Genomic DNA, 20,807 nt, shown 5'->3' with positions numbered 1-20,807 from the left:
CCCACGCGGGTGCAGGGGCCCAAGCACTTGGGGCATCTTCCATTGCTTTCCCAGGCCACAGCAGAGAGCTGGATGGGAAGAGGAGCAGCCTGGGCAGGAACCAGCTCCCATATGGGAAGCCAGCTTAGCCTACTTGCCACAACGCCGGCCCCCAAGTCTCCTTATCTTGAAAACTAGAACAACTTCATCGTGAATGGTGGGGTGAGCCAGCCTCGGCAGGTGGGAAGTCCAAATGCATTGAAATTCTCAGATGAGCATCTGAGACGCACGCCGGCCCTGCCTGTGTGCCCCGACTCACGCCTGGCCACCAGCGCTGCTGGGCGGGGAGCACACGGGGCCTTTCCCTCTGGTGTTTCCACAGAAGCTTCTGCCCGCGGTGGGATTTGCAGGAGGCTGAGTCAACAGAGAGCGAGGCTGGGAACGAGAGACTTGTGAGAGAGGAACTTCCGTTCACACAGCCTGGGCCATGGAGCATTTCCGGAAGACGGACAACATCAACGTCACCACCTTGCCCATGATCCCCATGGATGAGAACCTGACCATCTCGCTGGCCACTCGGAATGCAATCAAGGAAGCTGTGAGGAAGGACCTGGAGAACAACCCACCCTGTATCCTTTGGCCGGCGGCGGCCGTGGCTACACAAAACACACCTAGCTGAGTCACAGGTGTGCGTGTGTGCGCGCGTGCGTGGGATCAGGGCTCACGTCTACAGTACAGACGGCTTCTTAGCCCATCCCTTACACTTTCATTAGTTTGTTTGCAACCATTTAAGCCCCACCTGTCCTCTGAAAGAATGTGAGACTGAAGGAAGGGCGCTTTGGCTTCAGTTTTCTTTTTCTTCCTTCCTTCCTTCCTTCCTTCCTTCCTTTCTTTCTCTCTCTCTTTCTTCCTTCCTTCCTTCCTTCCTTCCTTCCTTCCTTCCTTTCTTTTTTTTTTTTTTTTTTTCTGGATACTCAGCCTAAAAGGAAGCAGCCCCGGAAGTGTTTGTTGAAAGCATGGGAAAGAAAAAGGGGAAAGCGCGTCTCTTAGTGTCTCCCCTTCCCCTCCTGCCTTCCAGAGTTCTGTTAGCTGGGACTGTCAGACCTGGCCCCCAGGAAGCCAGGGCCGGCCGCCCTCAGACAAGTGAGCGCGAGGCCCAGCCTCTTCGTTTCAGTCCTGTCCGCCTGGCCTCCTCTCCCTGGGCCCAGAGTTTGTGCCTTCTGATGTCACCCAGGCCCCACCGGCACCTGACTTCCGGGGTCCCGTCTGGCCTGGAACCGTCTCCAGGACCACAGAGCTGTGTCTCTAGGGCGCCTGGGTGCGTGTCCAACACAGATCCCTCTCGGGTTATAAATAACCCAGGTCTTTCCACCTCATTCAGAGCTCATTCACCTTCAAGGCACGCGTGTCACCGCACCCCTCGCCGCCCATGCCTCTCCAGAACCCTCGTCGCGACCGGGCGCCTGCCTCGGGGCCTGCCTCTGCTGCCCTCCTCCTCACGCCCCTCTCTCTTCTTAATCCCACACGCGTCTCGCCCCGACTAGCCCGTTCCACTTCGGCCGTTTGTCCTGTCCCTGGTGTGCTCGCCCGCTCCACTTCCCGCCGCTTGTCATGTCTGCTCCTAGCGCCCTTCTCTGTCGAGTGCCCTCCGGTCTGTGAGAACACTTGAGAGTAATGGAAGTGCGCGCGAGCCTGGCCGTGCGTGGACGCAGCGAGGGCGACGGGATTACGGGGCTTTCGCAGAGCAGGTGAGACGCAGAGGTCAGCTGGGAACAGGAGGCCTGGGCAGGTTTCAGCAGTGACGAGCAAGATCGGAACCCCCTCCGGCTCAGTCACCCGCACCTGAAAATCTCTTAAAGAAACACTCCCCAGATGTGGGAATTCTCTGCCCGCCAGGCGCGTCGCAGCGCTCACTGCAAACAAGCGTTCAACAACCGAGGAACAGGTGCCTGCCGATCGATGGGGTCATTGGGCCGATCTTGCTTAGCCACATGGAGAGGGCTCACAGTAATGAGTGGAAAAGAAATCGGAGGAGAGAAACAGGCAAATACTGGCATTGGAGTCCTGTGAAGTATGTACAGGGTACTTCCAGAAGTTCATGCCAAAACAGGGTTAAAAGACGAGTTAATTTTGGTGCAAAAAACTTGGAATCCGTGCATGGCTTTTTCAGAATGCACATTTCCTGTGAACTTTCCCTCGTATGAAAAGACCCAAAGCATGGGAAGGAAGTCTCTCCAGCTTCGCACGGTTGTTAGGGTGGTGGCATTAGGTCTTTTTTCCTTTTTATGTTTTCCAAGGTGTCTGTGGTGCACAGTCAACCCGGGTTGACAGTTTATAAAGCAGCTCATTTAAAACAGGATGGGGAAGTGTGAGTGTTTGCGGACCTGGCGGGGGCCGGGTCCTCCCCAGGCTGCCCCGCGCCGCGCACGCCGTCACTGCAGTTTCCTCAGCCCACACCTCCCAGCCTGCCTGGTCGGCTCCATGCAGCAGGTGAACAGAAGGATCGCGGAGGTCGCCCTGCTGCCCAGCCTGCTGACCTGCCGCCTGGTGAGTCACAGCCGTGCCGGCCAGGCTCCCAGCCTCTTCAGGGTGCGGCTGTGCCCTGGGGGCCTCTCCGTTTGTTCAAAAGCACATTTGCACAATTGAGGTCTCAAAGTTAATTTTTAAAAAAAGATGTAGTTATTTGAAAGGCAGAGTTACAGAGAGAGAGAGAGAGAGAGAGAGATCTGTCCTCTGGTTCACTCCCCAAATGGCTGCAACAGTGGGGGCTGGACCAGGCCAGAGCCAGGAGCCAGGAGCTTCTTCCAGGTCTCCCACGTGGGGTGCAGGGGCCCAAGGATTTGGGCCATCCTCTACTGCTCTCTCAGGCACATTAACAGGGAGCTGGATTGGAAGTGGAGCAGCCGGGACTTGAACCCACGCCCATATGGGATGCCGGCACTATGGATGGCACCTGCTGTGTCACAGTGCTGGACCCAAAGTTAATTTTTTTAAGTAATAGACTTTATTACTTTCTACAGCAGTTTTAAGTTCCTAGCAGAATTGAACAGAAAGTATAGTTTCCTTATACACCCCGCCCCGCCCCCAGCACAGGGGGCCTCCTCCACTGTCCACACCCCGCTCCGAGGGGGCCCATCTGTGGGGATCTCACCGCCTGCTCGTTTGCCAGCTGTTTGTCTTCTTTAAAGAGATGTCCCTGAAGGTCTTGGCCTATTTTTAAATCAGATTGTTTTCTTATTGTTGAGTTTTAGTCTCTTAAGATTTATTTTATTTATTTGAAAGAAAGAGTTACAGAGAGAGAAGGTGAGACACAGAGAGAGATTTCCTGTCTTATCTGCTGGATCATTCCCCAAATGGCCGCAACAGCCAGGGCTGTGCCAGGCTGAAGCCAGGAGCCTGGGACTCCATCCGGGTTTCCCACGTGAGTGGCAGGGGCCCAAGCACTCGGATCCTCTTCCGCTGCTTTCACGGATACATTAGCTGGGAGCTGGATTGGAGTTGGAGCAGCCAGGACTTGAATCAGCATCCGGCAGTGCCGTAGGAGGCAGCTTAATCTACTATGCCACGATACTGGTCGCATGTACACTTAAGATAACAGTTGTTTCCTAGATAGTGTTTTTTTGTTTTTTTTTTTTGTTTTTTTTTTTTTTAAGATTTATTTATTTATTTGAAAGGCAGAGTTACAGAAAGAGGGAGGGACACTGAGAGGGAGATCTCCATCTGCTGATTCACTTCTCAAATGGCTACCACGGCCCGGGCTGGGGCCAGGCTGAAGTCAGGAGTCTGCAACTCCATCCAGGTCTCCCCCATGCTTGGCTGGGGCCTAGGAACCTTGACCGTCTTCTACTGCTTTCCCAGGCACTTTAGCAAGGAACTGGATCGAAAGTGGAGCAGCTGGGACTGGAACAGGCACTCATATGGGATAGCAGCATTGCAGGTGGTGGCTTTTTTTTTTTTTTTTTTAAGATTTATTTATTTATTTGAAAGGCAGAGTTACAGAGAAGCAGAGATAGAGAGTGAGTGTGTGTGTGTGTGTGTGTGTGTGAGAGAGAGAGAGAGAGAGAGAGAGAGAGATCTTCCATCCCAAATGGTTGCAACGGCTGGAGCTGAGCCGATCAGAAGCCAGGAGCCAGGAGCTTCCTCCAGGTCTCCCATGTGGGTGCAGGGACCCAAGGATGTGGGCCATCTTCTGCTGCTTTTCCCAGGTGCATTAGCAGGGAGGTGGATCAGAAGTGGAGCAGCCAGGACTTGAACTGGCGCCCATATGAGATGCCGGCACTGCAGGCCACGGCTTTACCCACTACGTCTCAGCACCGGCCCCAGGTAGTGGCTTTTACTGACTGTGCCACGATGCCAGCCCTGGACATGTGCTTTACAAATAATTTCTTCTAGTCTGTGGCTTGCCACTTCATTCTCTTGACTGTGTGTTTCGAAGAGCAGCAAGTTCTGCGTTCAGTGGAGTCCGTCCAGTTTATGAATTCCTTCCATCGTGGGTTGTGCCTTTGATGCTGATCAGAAGTCATTGCCTGGGCCAGGCTCACCTGGGTTTGCTCCGTGTCATCCTCTGGGGGTTTCACGTAGTTCTGCTTTTTACTTTGGGGGTCGGATCCGTGGGAGTTAACTGTTGTGCCCCCTTGGGGTTTTGACTCAGTGTTGTCCACGCAGAGCCTCCTGCACTTCAGCGGACAGCTTGGGCTTTCCTGCTGGCTCCTCGGATTTCCCAGTTTGGTCAGCTTTTTACTTATTGCTAGGACTGAGTGGCGCCTTGTATGCCAGCCGAGAACGGGCGGCCCGAAGCGTAGTGTGAAACGAACTAAGCGCCGATGATTCACACACGCACACGGCTCACGGGGAGGCAGGAGTGCTAACGGTCACAGGCAAGCCGAGAGGTGCCCCTCCCGCGGGTGGGAGGACACTGTGGGGCTCCTCTGCCTTTTTGGCTATCTTGGGTTTTGGCAAGTGTGTGCTTTTTTTTTTTTTTTTAATTTATTCATTTGAGGGGCCGGCGCTGTGGTATGGTGGGCGAGGCCTCTGCCTGTAGCACCGGCATCCCATATGGGCGCCGGTTCTAGTCCCGGCTGCTCCTCTTTTGAGCCAGCTCTCTGCGGTGGCCCGGGAAGGCAGGAGAGGATGGCCAAGTGCTTGGGCCCTGCACCCATGTGGGAGAACAGGAAGAAGCTCCTGGCTTCTTGGCTCTGGATTGGCCCAGCCCTGGCCATTGTGGCCATTTAAGGAGTGAAGACTTTCCTTTCAGTCTCTCCGTCTCTCTGTAAGCCTACCTTTCAAACAAACAAATAAATAAAATCTTAAAAGAAATGTATTCGTTTGAGAGACAGCGAGAGGACTAGAGACAGCCGAAGCTCCTATTCACTGATTCACTCCCCAAGTGCTTGCACAGGGCTGAAGCCAGGAACTCGTCCAGGCCTCCCCCATGGGAGTATTGAGCCACCACTGCCACCTCTCCTGCTCTTTTTGGCAGGAAGCTGAGCCAGGAGCAGAGCCAGGACTAGGCCAGGCCCTCCGGTGCGGAGCACGGGCGTTCCAGCTGCCAGGCTGACGGCCAGCCCTCCTCCTCCTCGTCGACTGTGCTTAAGCGACCTGAGGCACAGCTCCACGAATCGCCACGGTGGAGACGGGAGTGACAAAGCCATGGCAGCCAAGCCTCAGGTCACTGCTGGGGTCCACTCCCCCACTGCTGCGGCCCCACGGGCCCTGGCCGCTCAGCCACTTTGCCTGCCCCCTCCCAGTGCGGGCGCTGTGGGGAGGCGGAGGACTCCAGTCTGCTCTCCGGGGACCCCGTGAACTAAGGGCCACGGCCGGGCCCCCACGTGTTTTCGTGGATCTGCAGCAGGTGGCCCGAGCAGGCTTCCAGGCCCAGCTTTTCCAGGCGGCCACCGTCAGTCGGAGCCAAGGGCAGCGGCCGCCGTCTCAGGGCGTGGGCCCGCCACGCTGCTGCAGTCCCCACTGAACGCCCCCGTTCCTGGGCCGGGGGTGAAATCGGAGACCTTGACTCAAAACGTCGAGGGTTCTTGCCGTATATTTAGATAAGAATTTTAAACATCTGCTGCTTATAAATGGAACAGGCAACACGGTACAGTTTTTAGCATGTATTCAGTGAGAGAAATACGCAGGAAAGTGCAGGCTTTATCGAGGGGGAGAAGTCTAGAAATAAGAGAGCAGGCGGGAGCCACGTGGAGCAAGCGTGCGGTTCGGTTCAGCTGCAGGTAGTGTAGCGCGGGCAGGACACAGAGCAGAGAGCAGGTGGGCAGCAGGCTGCACGCCTGGAGGCCCAGGACAAGGGCAGGCGCACTGTGCTCTGGTCTTTCCTTCACTACCAAAAGGGAGTGGTTACGTAGTCTGACTGGCAGGTGGGCGTCCTCGTGAGGTCAGGTAGGGGCGTGAGACCACGAAAGGGAGCAGGGTGAAGGCGTGGTCTCCAGCTCACAAATCTAACCGATTTAATCCCATCTGCCTGCCTGGGTCAGCTGGCATCAGGGGTGTACACGTGGTGGGTTTCACACGTTCATCACAGACCAGACGCGAGCCCAGGTCATCTGTGGCCCGTGCAGATGGAAGGCCCTCCCTGGGCGCCCCTTGGCCTGATCTTGGGCCCACCGGTCTTCCCTGGCTCTCCTCCTCCTCTTCGGCTTCCGTCACTTCCCTCTGCTGCTTTGGTCCACTGTGGCCCTGCTCCTGCGCTGCCTTGCCAGTTCACAGCTCCTACACCCCTAACCCTCTCACCGTTGCCCACTTGACTTGTGAGAGAGAGAGAGGCAGAGAGCTCCCATCTGCTGATTCACTTCCCAAATGCCAGCCAGGCCAAAGCCCGGAGGCAGGAGCTCAGCTGGGGCCTCCCACGTGGGTGGCGGGCACCCACCTGCTACCTCCCAGACTGCTCATTAGCAGGGAGCTGGGATCAAAAGCAGAGCTGGGACTTAAACCCAGGCCCCCCATTATGGGATGCAGGTGCCCCAAATGCCTGCTGTCTCCCGGCATCCTGCTTCCTGCCACATTCCTCTGCCCCCGCGTCTGGTGTTCCACTTCACCCTAACCCCAGATTTTCCAGTACTGACTTTTGGGGTCAGTTCAGCTCTTGAGTCAAACTTTTATTTTTAAAAGCGTACATTACAGGGTGATACATTACTCTAAAGTATTCAAGCAGTCTGCAGGGGTGTAGGTAGAAGGTGAAGGTCAGCCTGATCAGCCCCGTTTCCTGCCCTGGCCGTCACCACTGATCAGAACTTTGCATTTGAAGGACGAGGCTCACAACTTCAGGCCGTTGTCCGTCCGTCCGTCTGTCCTTCCTTCCCATAAGCAGGATCATACATAAATTTTGTTTTGTAAACTGCTTTTCTTTTCTCTTATTTATTCCCTTATTTTTAGCGTAAATACCTCTTGGAGATTTTTTTCTTTTCAAAGTCGATACTATTTTCCCAAATCATCCTTTTAATGGACACATAATATCCTTTAGTTTGGATATGACACAATTTATTTAACAGTTTCCTATTTTTGAACAGTTTCCTATTTTTGAAGACTAGAGAGGAGAGAAAGAGACAGAGAGAGAAATCTTCCTTCCACTGGCTCACTCCCCAAATGGCCACAATGGCTGGAGCTGGGCCAGGCCAAAGCCAGGAGCCAGGAACCGCATCCGGGTCCCCCCCGCCCCCCCGGGTGGCCAGGGCCCAGGTACTTGGATCATCATCTGCTGCTTTCCTGGGTGCATTAACAGGGAGCTGGATCAGAAGCAGAGTAGCCAGAACTGGAGCCGTGGCTTGATTTCAAATGCCAGCGTCACAGACGGCGGCGTGACAGTGTCTTGTTGATCATGGTATTTCCACGGTATTTTTGTTGCAGTGAACATGTATTTTTGTATATGTGTCTGTTTCCAAAAAACTATTTATGCTGTTTTCTTAAAAGGCAGAGAACCAAAAAGAGAGTTCTCTCATCTGCCTGGTTCACGCCCAAGATGCTTGCAGCAGCCAGGGCTGGACGAGCTGAGCCGGGGGCTGCGATGCGGTCTCCACTGCCCCTGTGCGTGGCAGAGACTGAAGCACTCGAGCCATCAGCTGCTGCCTTCCACGGTGTCCGTGAGCAGGAAGCTGGAACTGGGAGATAAATACAGAACGTGGACGTCCCACGTGGCGCCTACACTGCCTCACCAATACCCATCCCCGGAGATGTGTCTTGGGATTCATTTACAAGTGTTTTTTCAGAATTCAGCTCTCTAGTGAAATGTTTAATCTTGATAAATACAAGCATGTGTCTAAAACAGCCATGGAAAAATGGAATTCAAAACTAAGCTTGTTTGGATGCAAAACTATTTTTAAATCCTTGCTTAGCTTTTTTCATAAAATGTGCTTCCTGGGGTTGGCACTGTGGCATAGCAGGTAAAGTCACCGCCTGCCATGCTAGTATACCATGTGGGCACCGGTTTGAGACCTGGATGATCCACTTCCAGTCCATTTGTGGTTTATCAAGCTGAGACCACCCCCTCATCATTTACCACCCCCTCCCCCGCCTCCTCCAGGCAGTCCTCTGAGACTCTTCCAGCCACGCCAACCTCACTTGTTGGAACCCTAAGCGCAGCAGCTAAGCGCGCTCATGGTTCCACGTGTGCCGGTTTGGCTTTCCAGGTAGCACGTTCTTGCCCTCGGTTGCCGGAACCTAGAATTCTAGCTCTGTGTTAACGTCATCCGTGCCCAGTGCTGGGGCGGGTGATTCGCAGTCAGAGCACCCTGGGGGGTTCCTGACACTCTTTTTCTTTCTCTTTCAGGGGGTGGGGGGTTGAGGGGGTGGGGAGGAGTCAGAGGCCAGGTAAGTCCGTCTGCGGAGCTCAAGGTGAGACGATGGGCAGCAGCAGCGGTTGCGGGGCACTGAGCAGCTCCTGCGTGCCAGCGCTTCCAGCACATCCCGTTACCTCTGACCCCTGGAAGGGCCTGGAAGGCAGGTGTCGCCAGCCGCCTTTTACAGAGGGATCGTGATGCACAGGGCCATGATTGCAACCCTGCTGCAAATCCTCCACTTCTCAGAGACGTGGCCAGGAGGAGGGGCAGCGCGGCAGGGCCAGGCTGGGGTCTGGGGTGGGTTGGTGGCACTCGGGGAGATGGTGTCCGTGACACCGATGGCCCCAGGCCCTACCACTAGCCGGGGCAGCCAGGCTGGCCAGAGACTTAGCTCCAGAGGCCTCCAGGCACCAAGAAGAAAAAGACTTAGTCCCCGGCCCCTCTGCCTGACCTAATGTCTCATTGTGTTGTGTGTGTATTTTTTTTTCCGATTTTTGAAGGCAATTGAGAAATTTGAGTTGGAGAAGAAGGCTGTAAGAGAGAAAAGGCGCAGCAGCCCAGGAGACAGAGGCAAACCTCCTTTCTCATGGCCTCGGTGGTTTTTAGTGGGGTTTGGTGTTTGCTTTATTATCATTATTATTGTTTAGTATTGGGTAGGAGTCCAAGGCTTCTTCTAAAAGAGCCTTGAATCTCACTTCCTGCCGTTGAGCAAGGAAGGAAGGAAGGACAGCACCTTTCAGAGACCACCTACTGCGTGGCACGCGGCACCAGGCACTGTGTGCCCAGTCCCCCCAGGTCCTCCCGACGTCCCCTGACACAGGCCTGGGGCAGGCGGCCCGAGTGTAAAGCCACAGCGTGTGTAGCCCTTGCTGCTCCGTGGAGCAAGTGGCCCCGTCGGAGCTGGAGGGAGGAGTCTCAGCCAGCTGGGAGGAGACCGCAGCCCCAGCGGCCAGGGCAGCCCAGGCAGAGCGCGAAGCCCCCATCACAGTTCCCGCCCAGCCCAGGACGGACCCTGGCGCTGCTCATTTCTTATTTCTCTCCCTCCGTTCTGCAGGCAAGAGACAAAGGAAAGTGGAGGATTTCTGCAAAGACCTGGACCTCAAGAATGCCCGATCTTTCCTGACGAAAAGGGTGAGGCTGTGTCTGACCGGCTTCTGCGGGGCAGGAAGGGACCTGGTGTCTAGATGGTGGTCACGGCGGAAAACTACAGAATTCCTTTTATTTCAAAGATTTCATTTATTTATTTGAGAAGTAGAGTTACAGACAGTGAGAGGGAGAGACAGAGAGGTCTTCCTTCCATTGTTTCACTCTCCAAATGACTGCAACGGCCAGAGCTGTGCTGATCCGAAATCAGGAGCCAGGAGCTTCTTCTGGGTCTCCCATGTAGGTGCAGGGGGCCAAGGACTTGGGCCATCTTCTACTGCTTTCCCAGGCCATAGCAGAGAGCTAGATGGGAAGAGGAGCAGCTGGGACTTGAACCGGTGCCCACAGGTGATGCCAGCACTGCAGGCGGTGTCTTTACCGGTTATGCCACAGTGATGGCCCCCAGAATTCCCTGCGGGTGATGGTAATGAGTTGGCTGTCTATGTTGCTTGACTTTTACATTTCTGTAAGTCATCATGTTTTAGTTTTACTCTAAAAATCACTTTAATAATTATATATATGAAGAATCACAAAGATAGACACATTCTTTAATTCAAATTACAATTTTGAGACATTCGTGCTAAATAAATAACCCAAAACGGGGAGGGAAAGTGCAGGCTGTGAGTTACGAAGGACAGTGCTCAGGGAGCAGCTAACTGAATGACAGCACACCTTCCCCATGAGCTGGCCGATCGTGTGCCTTCCTCAATGGCAGTTCAGAGCTGCTGTGACTACGTGAAAAGTAGCAGCTTCAGTGAACGGGAAAGATCACATACTCAGACACACTGCGGTCCGAGTCACACACGGGGTTTTCAGAAAGTGTGTGGAAGTGCGTTTCATGAGAAAACTATGCATGGGTCTCAATCTTTTTTTTTGTTTGTTTGCCCTCTTAACGTCATTTTCCACGAACGTTCTGGAGTACCCTCCTATGTGTATTTGCAGGTGTTTACTCAAAGCCTGTACAGACACATAGAAAACGTGCCCAGTGTTTGGTCAGGGTGCCTACTTCCTGTGCGTTCTGCCCGGCTGTCGCAGCGTCACTGGAAGCGGATGACCAGCGTCCAGCATCGCTGTCCGCTGTGGACAGATGGCACTTTCTCCTCCCTCCCCCTCAGCCCTCAGCACCAGGGACAGGGACTGCCGAGTGCGGTCTTCACCTGTTGTTTGAACCAGCAGACTGATGGGCCCCTTTCTGCACCAGAAAACAGCAGATAAGAACCTGCTGGCAGAGCTGTACCAGTACCCAGCCTTTGACAGCGCCAGGCCAAACGAGCTTCCCAATGGGGTGGGCTTCTGCGACATGGTGGGCAACGTGGTCCGGGCTGAGAAAAACCCCATCACTGGCAAGGTAAGGAGAGAGGGCGGGCAGCTCACCCAGCCGGGCGCCTGGCCCTGCCCCCCGCCTTGGGTCGGACACAGCTGTCCCCCTTTCCCACGCCTGGGCCACACACTCATGTGTGCCTGAGCCCAGCGGGGAGCCCCAGAACCTCAGTTCCTTCCGCCAGAGCAGTGGTCTCTGACTGCTTTGGTCACGGGTCCCATTCGCAGCCGTTCCGATCACACGGTGGCCCATAGATAAGTTCTGTGTGCGAATCCTATGTGTGGTCCATTGGCAGTCGTGGGAAGGGAGCCTGCCAAGGCCCACGGGGGTCCGTGGGGGTCCGTGTGACCCATGCAGTGCATACTGGAGATGGGGAAATTGTAAGGTGGTCTGGAGGCGGGGGGAGGAGAACCAGAACCAAAGGAATATTGATGTGAATTTTGTTTCTTTTCAAGTCTTTCTGTTCAGATAAAGAATTAAAGAAGTTTCTCTCTTCTCCTCTCCCAAGAGCCATGTGGCTGGACAGCTTCTGGTGGCTGTTTCATGAAAGGTACCAGGTAAATGCAGGGCTGATCTTCCTCCCCCTTGCTTAAGTTACATTTTGCTGTGGAACAAAGTCCAGCCTCTCTCACATGCCTCACGAGCCCCTCCGAGCCTGTGGGCTCCCCTACGGCCTCACCTGTCACCCCACGCCCTCCACACTCTCACCGTCTGCCCCGTGCTTCCGCTGTTACACAGCTGAACTTGAGGAGCTGGGCAGGGCTCTGAGGGTGGTCGAGGGCAGGGGGAGAGGGGGGATAGGAGTCCTGGTGGACCCCCAGCCCTGAGGCTGTTTCAGTGTCCCCGGAGGCTTAGCAACCCCTGCCCCATCTCTGTCCCTGGCAGCCCAACAAGGAGATCCAGGACAAGCTGTTTGATCGCACGGCGCGCTGCTACGCCGTCCTGCTCGTCCAGCATCCCAGGTCCCACTACGAAGAGGCGCTGCTGAAAGTGAGCGCCCACCACTGCTGGGAGAAGGATCCCCTGAGTTGCTCTTCACTCGGACTCCAGAACGCCCCACACATTCTTTCCCTTAGGAGTCGAGTTAGGATGGATCCGCGTGGCAGCTGGCAGCGCAGCGTCACAGGCGGCGTGGTAGAGCCCTCTGTGTGTGTAGGGCCGGGAAAGATGCGGCGATAGTTCATACAGCAGCTCCACCACTCTGCGTCCAAGAAATAGATGCATACATGTGTACGCATCCGGGCCTGTGAGTGGGAAAACTGTCTAGAGCCCTGTTTACCCAACTCCTAGCAGTGGTCACCTCTGGGGATGCAGTTGTAGAAGACTTTTTTTCCTTAAGTACTTATTTTTGTATTTGAAGGCAGAGTTACAGAGAGAGGGAACAGCAGAGAGAGAGAGAGAGAGAGAGAGAGAGAGAGAGAGAGAGCTCCTCCTCTATCTACAGGTTCTCTCTTCAAATGCAAATGAGGGGTGGGCGTTTAGCTCAGCAGCTGAGATGCCCATGTCCTAGATCCGAATGCCCGAGCTCGGTTCCGGCCGACTCCTGACTCCAGTCCTGCCAGCGCAGCCCCGGGAAACAGCAGTGTCTGCTCAGGGAACTGGGTTCCTGCCTCCCACAGGGAGACCTGGCGTCTCCAGCTCCTAGCCACGCTCTCAGTCCAGCCTCTGCTGGTGCAGGTATTTGGGGACTGAGCCGGCAGCCAGGAATCTGTCTGTCTCCTGTCTCTTTCTCTGTGACTCAAATAAATAGGCACATTTAAATATGCCCTAAAATAATAATAATAATAATAATAATAATAATAATTCAGCATCTCCTTTTGGTGTGAATCAAAAATGCTTTAAAAACTCTTGGGGCCGGCACCGCAGCTCACTAGGCTAATCCTCCGCCTGTGGCGCCGGCACACTGGGTTCTAGTCCCGGTCGGGGCGCCGGATTCTGTCCTGGTTGCCCCTCTTCCAGGCCAGCTCTCTGCTGTGGCCCGGGAGTGCAGTGGAGGATGGCCCAGGTGCTTGGGCCCTGCACCCCATGGGAGGCCAGGAGAAGCACCTGGCTCCTGGCTTCGGTCAGCGCGGTGTGCTGGCCACTGCAAGCCAGCCACAGCGGCCACTGGGGGGTGAACCAATGGAAAAGGAAGACCTTTCTGTCTCTCTCTCTCTCTCACTGTCCACTCTGCCTGTCAAAATAAATAAATAAATAAACTCCCAGAATATTACAAATAAGTTTTTTTATTTTTATTTTTTTATTATTTATTTATTTATTTTTTGACAGGCAGAGTGGACGGAGAGAGAGAGACAAAGAGAAAGGTCTTCCTTCCGTTGGTTCACCCTCCAATGGCCAGCGCGGCTGGCGCGCTGCGGCCAGCACACCGCGCTGATCCGATGGCTGGAGCCAGGTGCTTCTCCTGGTCTCCCATGGGGTGCAGGGCCCAAGCACCTGGGCCATCCTCCACTGCACTCCCTGGCCACAGCAGAGAGCTGGCCTGGAAGAGGGGCAACCGGGACAGAATCCGGCGCCCCGACCGGGACTAGAACCCGGTGTGCCGGCGCCGCTAGGCGGAGGATTAGCCTAGTGAGCCGCGGCGCCGGCCTACAAATAAGTTTTTTTTTTTTTTTTTTTTTTTTGACAGGCAGAGTGGACAGTGAGAGAGAGAGACAGAGAGAGAGAGGTCTTCCTTTGCCGTTGGTTCACCCTCCAATGGCCGCCTGCTGCAGCCGTTGCACCGCGCTGATCCGATGGCAGGAGCCAGGATCCAGGTGCTTTTCCTGGTCTCCCATGGGGTGCAGGGCCCAAGCACCTGGGCCATCCTCCACTGCACTCCCTGGCCATAACAGAGAGCTGGCCTGGAAGAGGGACAACCAGGACAGAATCCGGCGCCCCAACCGGGACTAGAACCCGGTGTGCCGGCGCCGCAAGGTGGAGGATTAGCCTATTGAGCCACGGCGCCAGCTTACAAATAAGTTTTTAAAAGTGCATAGTGCTTGCCGGTACCTCTGGGAGACCGTGCTGGACACACTGGCCGAATGTGTCGTCACCGCCGTGGCTGTGCTTTGGCCACGCTGCAGACGGAGCTGAGGAGAGGCAGGGAGGGCAGGAGGTCGCTGGCCACGCCCAGCGCGGTCCTGGGGAAGTGGCCTCCGGCAGGGTAAGGAGACGCAGAGGCACTCGTCGGGAACGGCTGGCTGAGGGGTTTTCTGAAAGAAGGGACAGTGTTCTGGGCGCGGACGTGTCCAGGACGCTGAGCGCTGCCCCGCCCCGCCCGCAGAGGCTGCCCTCGCTCCTGAGCAGAGCGCTGTACACCAGCTTCTGCTGCTGCTTCCCGCAGTCCTGGTTCAACACGCACGAGTTCAAGTCCTGCGTCTGCAACACGATGAGCCTGTGGATCACAGGTGAGCGCAGACGTCCCGGGAGACACGTGCCCCGGAGCCAGCGCCTGCTGAGCCCGTTGGTTATGTGCCAGCCCCAGCCCCTGCCCTCAGGGAGCCCCTGGTCCGGCAGGCGCAGGTGCAATGGGCAGAGGCCACACTGCCTTCCCGCGTACAGTCGCCCAGCTTCACAGCCGTGGGCTCTGAGTAGGTTCCTGGAGAGGAGGCGCCTCGTCCACGGCCACAAGGCCGCTATGGGGTGGGGCTGGTCCCCAGAGGGCCAGCCTGTCTTGCACCATGGCGTCCAGGCCTCTGTCTGCCTCTGCGCCCTCCCTGTGGCGAAGGGCGAAGCGTGCATGACCACTCTCGATTTCCTCCCAGGCACCTATCCTTGCCCACAGGGCTACGCCGGCTGGAACTACTCAGAGCTGGATCCAGAGAGATTCCGCAGAGAGGAGTTAATGCTACAGAGAAAAAGGCTGATGAGGGGTGAGGCGCGCGCGTGCCCCCCCCCCCCCCCCGCTCCCCACTCCCCGCCGTTTCTAGTTAAGCATTCGTCCCACATTTATTTATTTACTTCCATTTGGCGGGGTCCTGAGTTGCTTGTCTTTTCTCTGAAATGATTTTTTTCTTTGTGGGTTGGGTGCCCAGGGTTCTGCGTGCGCTCTCTGCTTTCCTTAGCTCATCAGCCCGGCCAGGCACGTAGCAGCCTTGTGCCTCAACAGGGCCAGCCGGGCTAGGGTGCCCAGGGTCACCCAGCAGGCGGAGCCTGCGGAGGGGCTCTGGCTTGCCCGAGGCTGGTTCTCGGTGGTCCTCTTGCTGGTGCGTGTGACTGGCCGACGGGGAGGGCGTCTCAAATCTCCTGGTCCCCAGTCTTGGCCACCCCACGGCACTGACCCGCGGCAAGAAGGAACTGAAGATCAGCTTTCCCGTTCCTTAGGAAGAACGTACTCTTTCTTCACTTCTAAGAGATTGTTTTCCCGGAAGCCAACCCAGAGCAGAAAACCCCAGTACCCTCAGGTAAGTGGGGAGGTGTCGATCCGGACCCCCGTGGGGCCCACACGCCCTGCACCCCCGCCCCACCCTGCCACCTTCCCCATGGGTGCCCCGAAGGCCGCCAGGTCGAGTGGAACACCGAGGGCGCCCACCCGAATGCAGCGCCGGAGGAGAGAGGCAGAGACCCGGCCTTTCCCTGGAGGCTGCGGGGCGGCGGGCTCTGGTGTCTTCTGCCTCCGTGGTCCTCCAGGCACACCTCAGGGGCGGTCTTCCCTGACACCTGCCCCCCCTCCCCCTCCCCCACCCCGTGCCCTGTGCTATTCCCTCCCAGGGTCTTCCCGGGTCCTGCCGCCTCCACCACCACAGCTTGAGCTCCTGTCACTGCTGCAGGGGAACCCGCTGGTCTCTCGCAGGCTCCTGGGGACCCCTGCAGTCTTCTCAAATGAGGAGCCAGGCACCCCAACCCTCCCCCCCTCGCCCCCTCCCTGAACACCATCCTCCCAGCCTCCGGTGCCCCAGAGGGCTTCCTCCTGCCGTCCCAGTAGGGTGACCCGCAGGGCCCCTCCTCCACCCTCTGGCGCCCTCCCAGTCCCTGCAAACAGCACACTCCCTCCCTACAGACGGCCTCTTGGCCCAGGTACACGCCCACCACTGCTGCCACCGTCAGCATTTCTCAACTCTAAGATCAGAGAGGTTTCATTGGTAGCGAGCTCATTGCCACAAGTCACAGCTTTTTTTTTTCTTAAAGATTTATTTATTTATTTGAAAGTCAGTGTTACACAGAGAGAGGAGAGGCAGAGAGAGAGAGAGAGAGAGAGAGAGGTCTTTCATCCGATGGTTCACTACCTACTTGGCTGCAACAGCTGGAGCTGAGCTGATCCAAAGCCAGGAGCCAGGAGATTCTTCTGGGTCTCCCACGTGGGTGCAGGGGCCCAAGGTGTTGGGCCATCTTCCACTGCTTTCCCAGGCCATGGCAGAGAGCTGGATCGGAAGAGGAGCAGCTGGGACTCAAACCGGTGTCCATATGGGATGCCGGCACTGCAGGCTGGGGCTTTACCCCACAGCGCCACAGCACTGACCCCTGTCAATATTTCTATGAAATGATCAATGTCAGGTTATATTTTCGCTCTTTTTTTATTTTTAAAGGTTTTATTTATTGATTTGAAAGGCAGAGTTACAGAGAGGCAGAGGCAGAGGGAGGGAGACAGAGAGAGACAGAGAGAGGTCTTCCATCCCCTGGTTCACTCTGCAGATGGCTGCTCAGCCAGAGCTGCGCTGATCCGAAGCCAGGAGCCAGGAGCTTCTTCCAGGTCTCCCACATGGGTGGCAGAGGCCCAAGGACTTGGGCCATCTTCTGCTGCTTTTCCAGGCCACAGCAGAGAGCTGGATCAGAAGTGGAGCAGCCTGCTCTCAAACCAGCACCCAAATGGGATGCCAGTGCTTCAGGTCAGGGCGTTAACCCGCTGCACCACAGCGCTGGCCCCTCACTGCCTGTTTGTAAGTAAAGCTTTATTGGCACACTGCCCCAGGCATTCACTGGCTGTGTGCAGAAGCAGCAGATGTTTGCAGACACTTTATGACCTGCAAAGCCACGGATTGCCTGTCGGGCTCTGATAGTCGCTGCCAACCCCTGTCTGGGAGGTGCAGGCTCCTCCTTCCTTCCCAGTTTAGGCTCTTGTAGGGGAGGAGAAAATCTTCGCTGTGTCCTCTTCGCTCAGCCTCTGGGGCCCTGCACATTACACAGGCAAAAGACAGATTTAAGGGCAGCGCCACGGCTCACTAGGCTAATCCTCTGCCTTGCGGTGCTGGCACACCGGGTTCTAGTCCCGGTCGGGGCGCCGGATTCTGTCCCGGTTGCCCCTCTTCCAGGCCAGCTCTCTGCTGTGGCCAGGGAGTGCAGTGGAGGCTGGCCCAAGTGCTTGGGCCCTGCACCCCATGGGAGGCCAGGATAAGCACCTGGCTCCTGCCTTCGGATCAGCGCGGTGTGCTGGCCACGGCGGCCATTGGAGGGTGAACCAACGGCAAAAAAGGAAGACCTTTCTCTCTGTCTCTCTCTCTCACTGTCCACTCTGCCTGTCAAAAAAAAAAAAAAAAAAAAAAAAAAAGGACATTTTAAAAAAGGGTGGGTGTTGGAGCTGTGGCACAGTGCGTTACCGCTCTGGCCTGAGGCGCTGGCATCCCATATGGGCACTGGTTCGAGTCCCTGCTGCTCCACTTCTGCTCTAGCTCCCTGTTAATGGCCTGGGAAAGCAGTTGAAGACGGCCCAAGTCCTTGGGCCCCTGCACCCACATGGGAGACCCGGAGGAGACAGAGTTACGACGGGTGCGGGGGACACAGAGAAAGAGATCTTCCATATGCTGCTTCACTCCCCAAATGACTGTCAGTCAGGGCTGGGCCAGCCTGAGGCCAGGATCCAGGAGCTGCTTCTGGGTCTCCCACGCAAGTGCAGGGGCCCAAGCACTTGGGCCATCTTCCACTGCTTTCCCAAGTGCTTTAGCAGGGAGCTGAATTGCAAGTGGAGCAGCCAGGACTCAAACCGGTGCCCATATGGGATGCCAGTGCCACAGAGCTGGCCCCAAAAGGCAGATTAATAGGAAAAAAAGACATTCAAATTTTATCTTGCTGTTAATATTTTTATTTTTTGAAAGAGATGTATAGAGAGAAGAGGAAGGAGAGAGAGAGCTTGATCTTCCATCCACTGGTTCACTCCCCAAATAACCAAAATGGCCAGGGCTGCCAGGCCAAAGCCGGGGGCCCAGAGCTTCTTCCGGGTCTCCAACATGGGTACCGGGGCCCAAGCACTTGGCCATCTTCTGCTGCTTTCCCAGGCTAAAGCAGAGTGCTGGATCAGAAGTGGAGCAGCCAGGGCCGGCGATGCGGCTCACTTGGCTAATCCTCCACCTGCGGTACCCGGCACACCAGGTTCTAGTCCCGGTTGGGGCGCTGGATTCTGTCCTGATTGCTCTTCTTTCAGGCCAGCTCTCTGCTGTGGCCCGGGAAGGCAGTGGAGGATGGCCCAAGTGCTTGGGCCCTGCACCTGCATGGGAGAGCAGGAGGAAGCACCTGGCTCCTGGCTTCGGATCAGCGCAGCGCACCGGCCGTAGTGGCCATTTGGGGGGTGAACCAACGGAAGGAAGACCTTTCTCTCTGTCTCTCTCTCTCTCTCACTAACTATGCCTGTCAAAAAAAAAAAAAAAAAAGGTAGAGCAGCCAGGACTTGAATCAGCACCCATATGGGATGCCAGCATGCAGGACACGGCTTAACGGGCTGTGCCACAGCACTGGCCCCTCTAATGTGCCCCTCCCTTCCTCCCTCCCTTCCTCCCTCTCTCCTTCCTCTTTCTTTAAAGATTTATTTATTCATTTGAGAGGCACAGTTACAGAGAGGGAAAAATAGACAGAGATCTTCCATCCATTGGTTCTGGGCTGATCTAAAGCTAGGAGCCAGGAGCTTCCTCTGGGTCTCCTACATGGGTGCAGGGGTCCAAGTACCTGGGCCATCTTCCACTGCTCTTCCAGGCACATTAGCAGGGAGCTGGATTGGAAGTGGAGCAGCCAGGACTCAAACTGGCACCCATATGGGATGGCGGCACTGCAGGTGGAGGCTTAACCTACTACGCCACAGTGCCAGCCCCTCTAATGCATTTCTTAACCAGTAGCATATCTGCTTATGTCCTTGTCAGAGCAACCTTGCCATGTTTGGTGAAGCGTGGGGGTGTTTTCACCCTGGAGCAGTCACCCAGGGAGGCCTGGACGGGTGAAGTGGAATGGAGTAAGGGCTGGCGTGAACACCTGCTCACTCTCAGGACACTCACCTTCAGAAAACAGCGCAGAAGGAGATTTGAAGATCTGGAAATTATTATTATTTTTAAAAATATTCTATTTTATTTATTGGAAGTGGAGCAGCCAGGACTCTTACTGGCCTCCGTATGGCTCAGGCAGGTCACGTCACTCGTCACTCGGCCGTGCCCCGTCAATGAGCAGGGTGCTCTTGCGACCCTGACCTTTTTTTTTTTTTTTTTTTTTTTTTTTTTTTGACAGGCAGAGTGGACAGTGAGAGAGAGAGACAGAGAGAAAGGTCTTCCTTTTTTGCTGTTGGTTCACCCTCCAATGGCCGATGCACTGATCTGAAGCCAGGAGCCAGGTGCAGGGCCGAAGGACTTGGGCCATCCTCCACTGCACTCCTGGGCCATAGCAGAGAGTTGGCCTGGAAGAGGGGCAACTGGGACAGAATCCCGTGCCCCAACCAGGACTAGAACCCAGGGTGCCGGCACCGTAGGCGGAGGATTAGCCTAGTGAGCCGCAGCGCCGGCCTCGACCCTGATCTTTAAAAAGAAAACCTGGGGCGGGTGTCTGGCCTGCCGGTTAAGACACTGGTCCGTGTCCTGCATCTGAGTACCAGAGTTCAGGGTGTGCCCCGCTCCAGAGCAGGTGGGGTCCTGCCACGTCCGTGGGGGAACTGGACTCTGTTCTTGGCTCCTGGCTTCAGCTCAACCCAGTCCCCGCCATTGCAGTCATTCGGGGGAGCGAACCAGCAGATGGCGCTGTTGCTCGCTCGTCCCCTTCACCTAGCTCGTTGTCTCTGTCCCAAACACATTTTTAAAAAGACTTACTTATTTGGAAGGCAGAGTTACAGAAAGAGAGATCTTCCATCTGCTCATTCACTCCCCAAGTGGCTGCACCGGCCAGGGCTGGGCCAGGTTAAAACCAGGAGCCAGGAGTTTTATCTGGGTCTCCCACACGGGTGCATCCTCCCCTGCTTTCCCAGGTGCGTTAGCAGGGAGCTGGATTCAAAGTGGAGCAGCCGGGACTGGAACCAGCAGTGCGCATTCTCGGGACACCGGGACGCTGGCGTTGAAGGCGGCAGCTTAACCCACCATGCAGCTCCAGCACGTTTCTAAAATGATAATACAGGACAAGCCGACTTCCTTTGCGCCAACATCCCCGCTGTCCTTTCACCTCAGAACTCCTTGCAGACCTGCCTGTAGCCGCCTCTCCGTTCCCCGCCTTGCAGACACATCCCAGCTGCTCCAGCCAGCATACTGGCGTGGCGCCGCGGCTCTCTAGGCTAATCCTCCGCCTGCGGCGCCGGCACCCCGGGTTCTAGTCCCGGTCGGGGTGCTGGATTCTGTCCCAGTTGCCTCTCTTCCAGGCCAGCTCTCTGCTGTGGCCAGGGAGTGCAGTGGAGGCTGGCCCAAGTGCTTGGGCCCTGCACCCCATGG

The 20,807-nt window shown here is 55.9% G+C and overlaps 1 protein-coding gene across 7 annotated transcripts in view; it reads left to right on the top strand.

Annotated features, from left to right (window-relative positions):
- The window catches only part of FAM227A (family with sequence similarity 227 member A), a 49,500-nt gene that overhangs the window by 4,029 nt on the left and 24,664 nt on the right, over positions 1–20,807 (top strand). For 3 of the 7 annotated variants that reach the window (XR_011380283.1, XM_070052935.1, XM_070052933.1), the window contains exons 2-11: positions 362–608; positions 2,444–2,526; positions 9,263–9,332; positions 9,817–9,893; positions 11,107–11,253; positions 11,682–11,783; positions 12,112–12,216; positions 14,489–14,612; positions 14,970–15,077; positions 15,529–15,608. Coding sequence is in view for 6 of the 7 variants with exons in the window: in XM_070052935.1 (XP_069909036.1) it covers positions 467–608; positions 2,444–2,526; positions 9,263–9,332; positions 9,817–9,893; positions 11,107–11,253; positions 11,682–11,783; positions 12,112–12,216; positions 14,489–14,612; positions 14,970–15,077; positions 15,529–15,608 (1,038 nt within the window). In the remaining variant the exon portion in view is untranslated. The other 4 variants (XM_070052934.1, XM_070052938.1, XM_070052936.1 and 1 more) reach the window with 4 other exon arrangements.

The sequence above is a fragment of the Oryctolagus cuniculus genome, chromosome 11 (genome assembly GCF_964237555.1).
Source record: "Oryctolagus cuniculus chromosome 11, mOryCun1.1, whole genome shotgun sequence".
NCBI classification, from domain to species: Eukaryota; Metazoa; Chordata; class Mammalia; order Lagomorpha; family Leporidae; genus Oryctolagus; species Oryctolagus cuniculus.
This window is presented reverse-complemented; position numbering and strand designations above follow the sequence as displayed.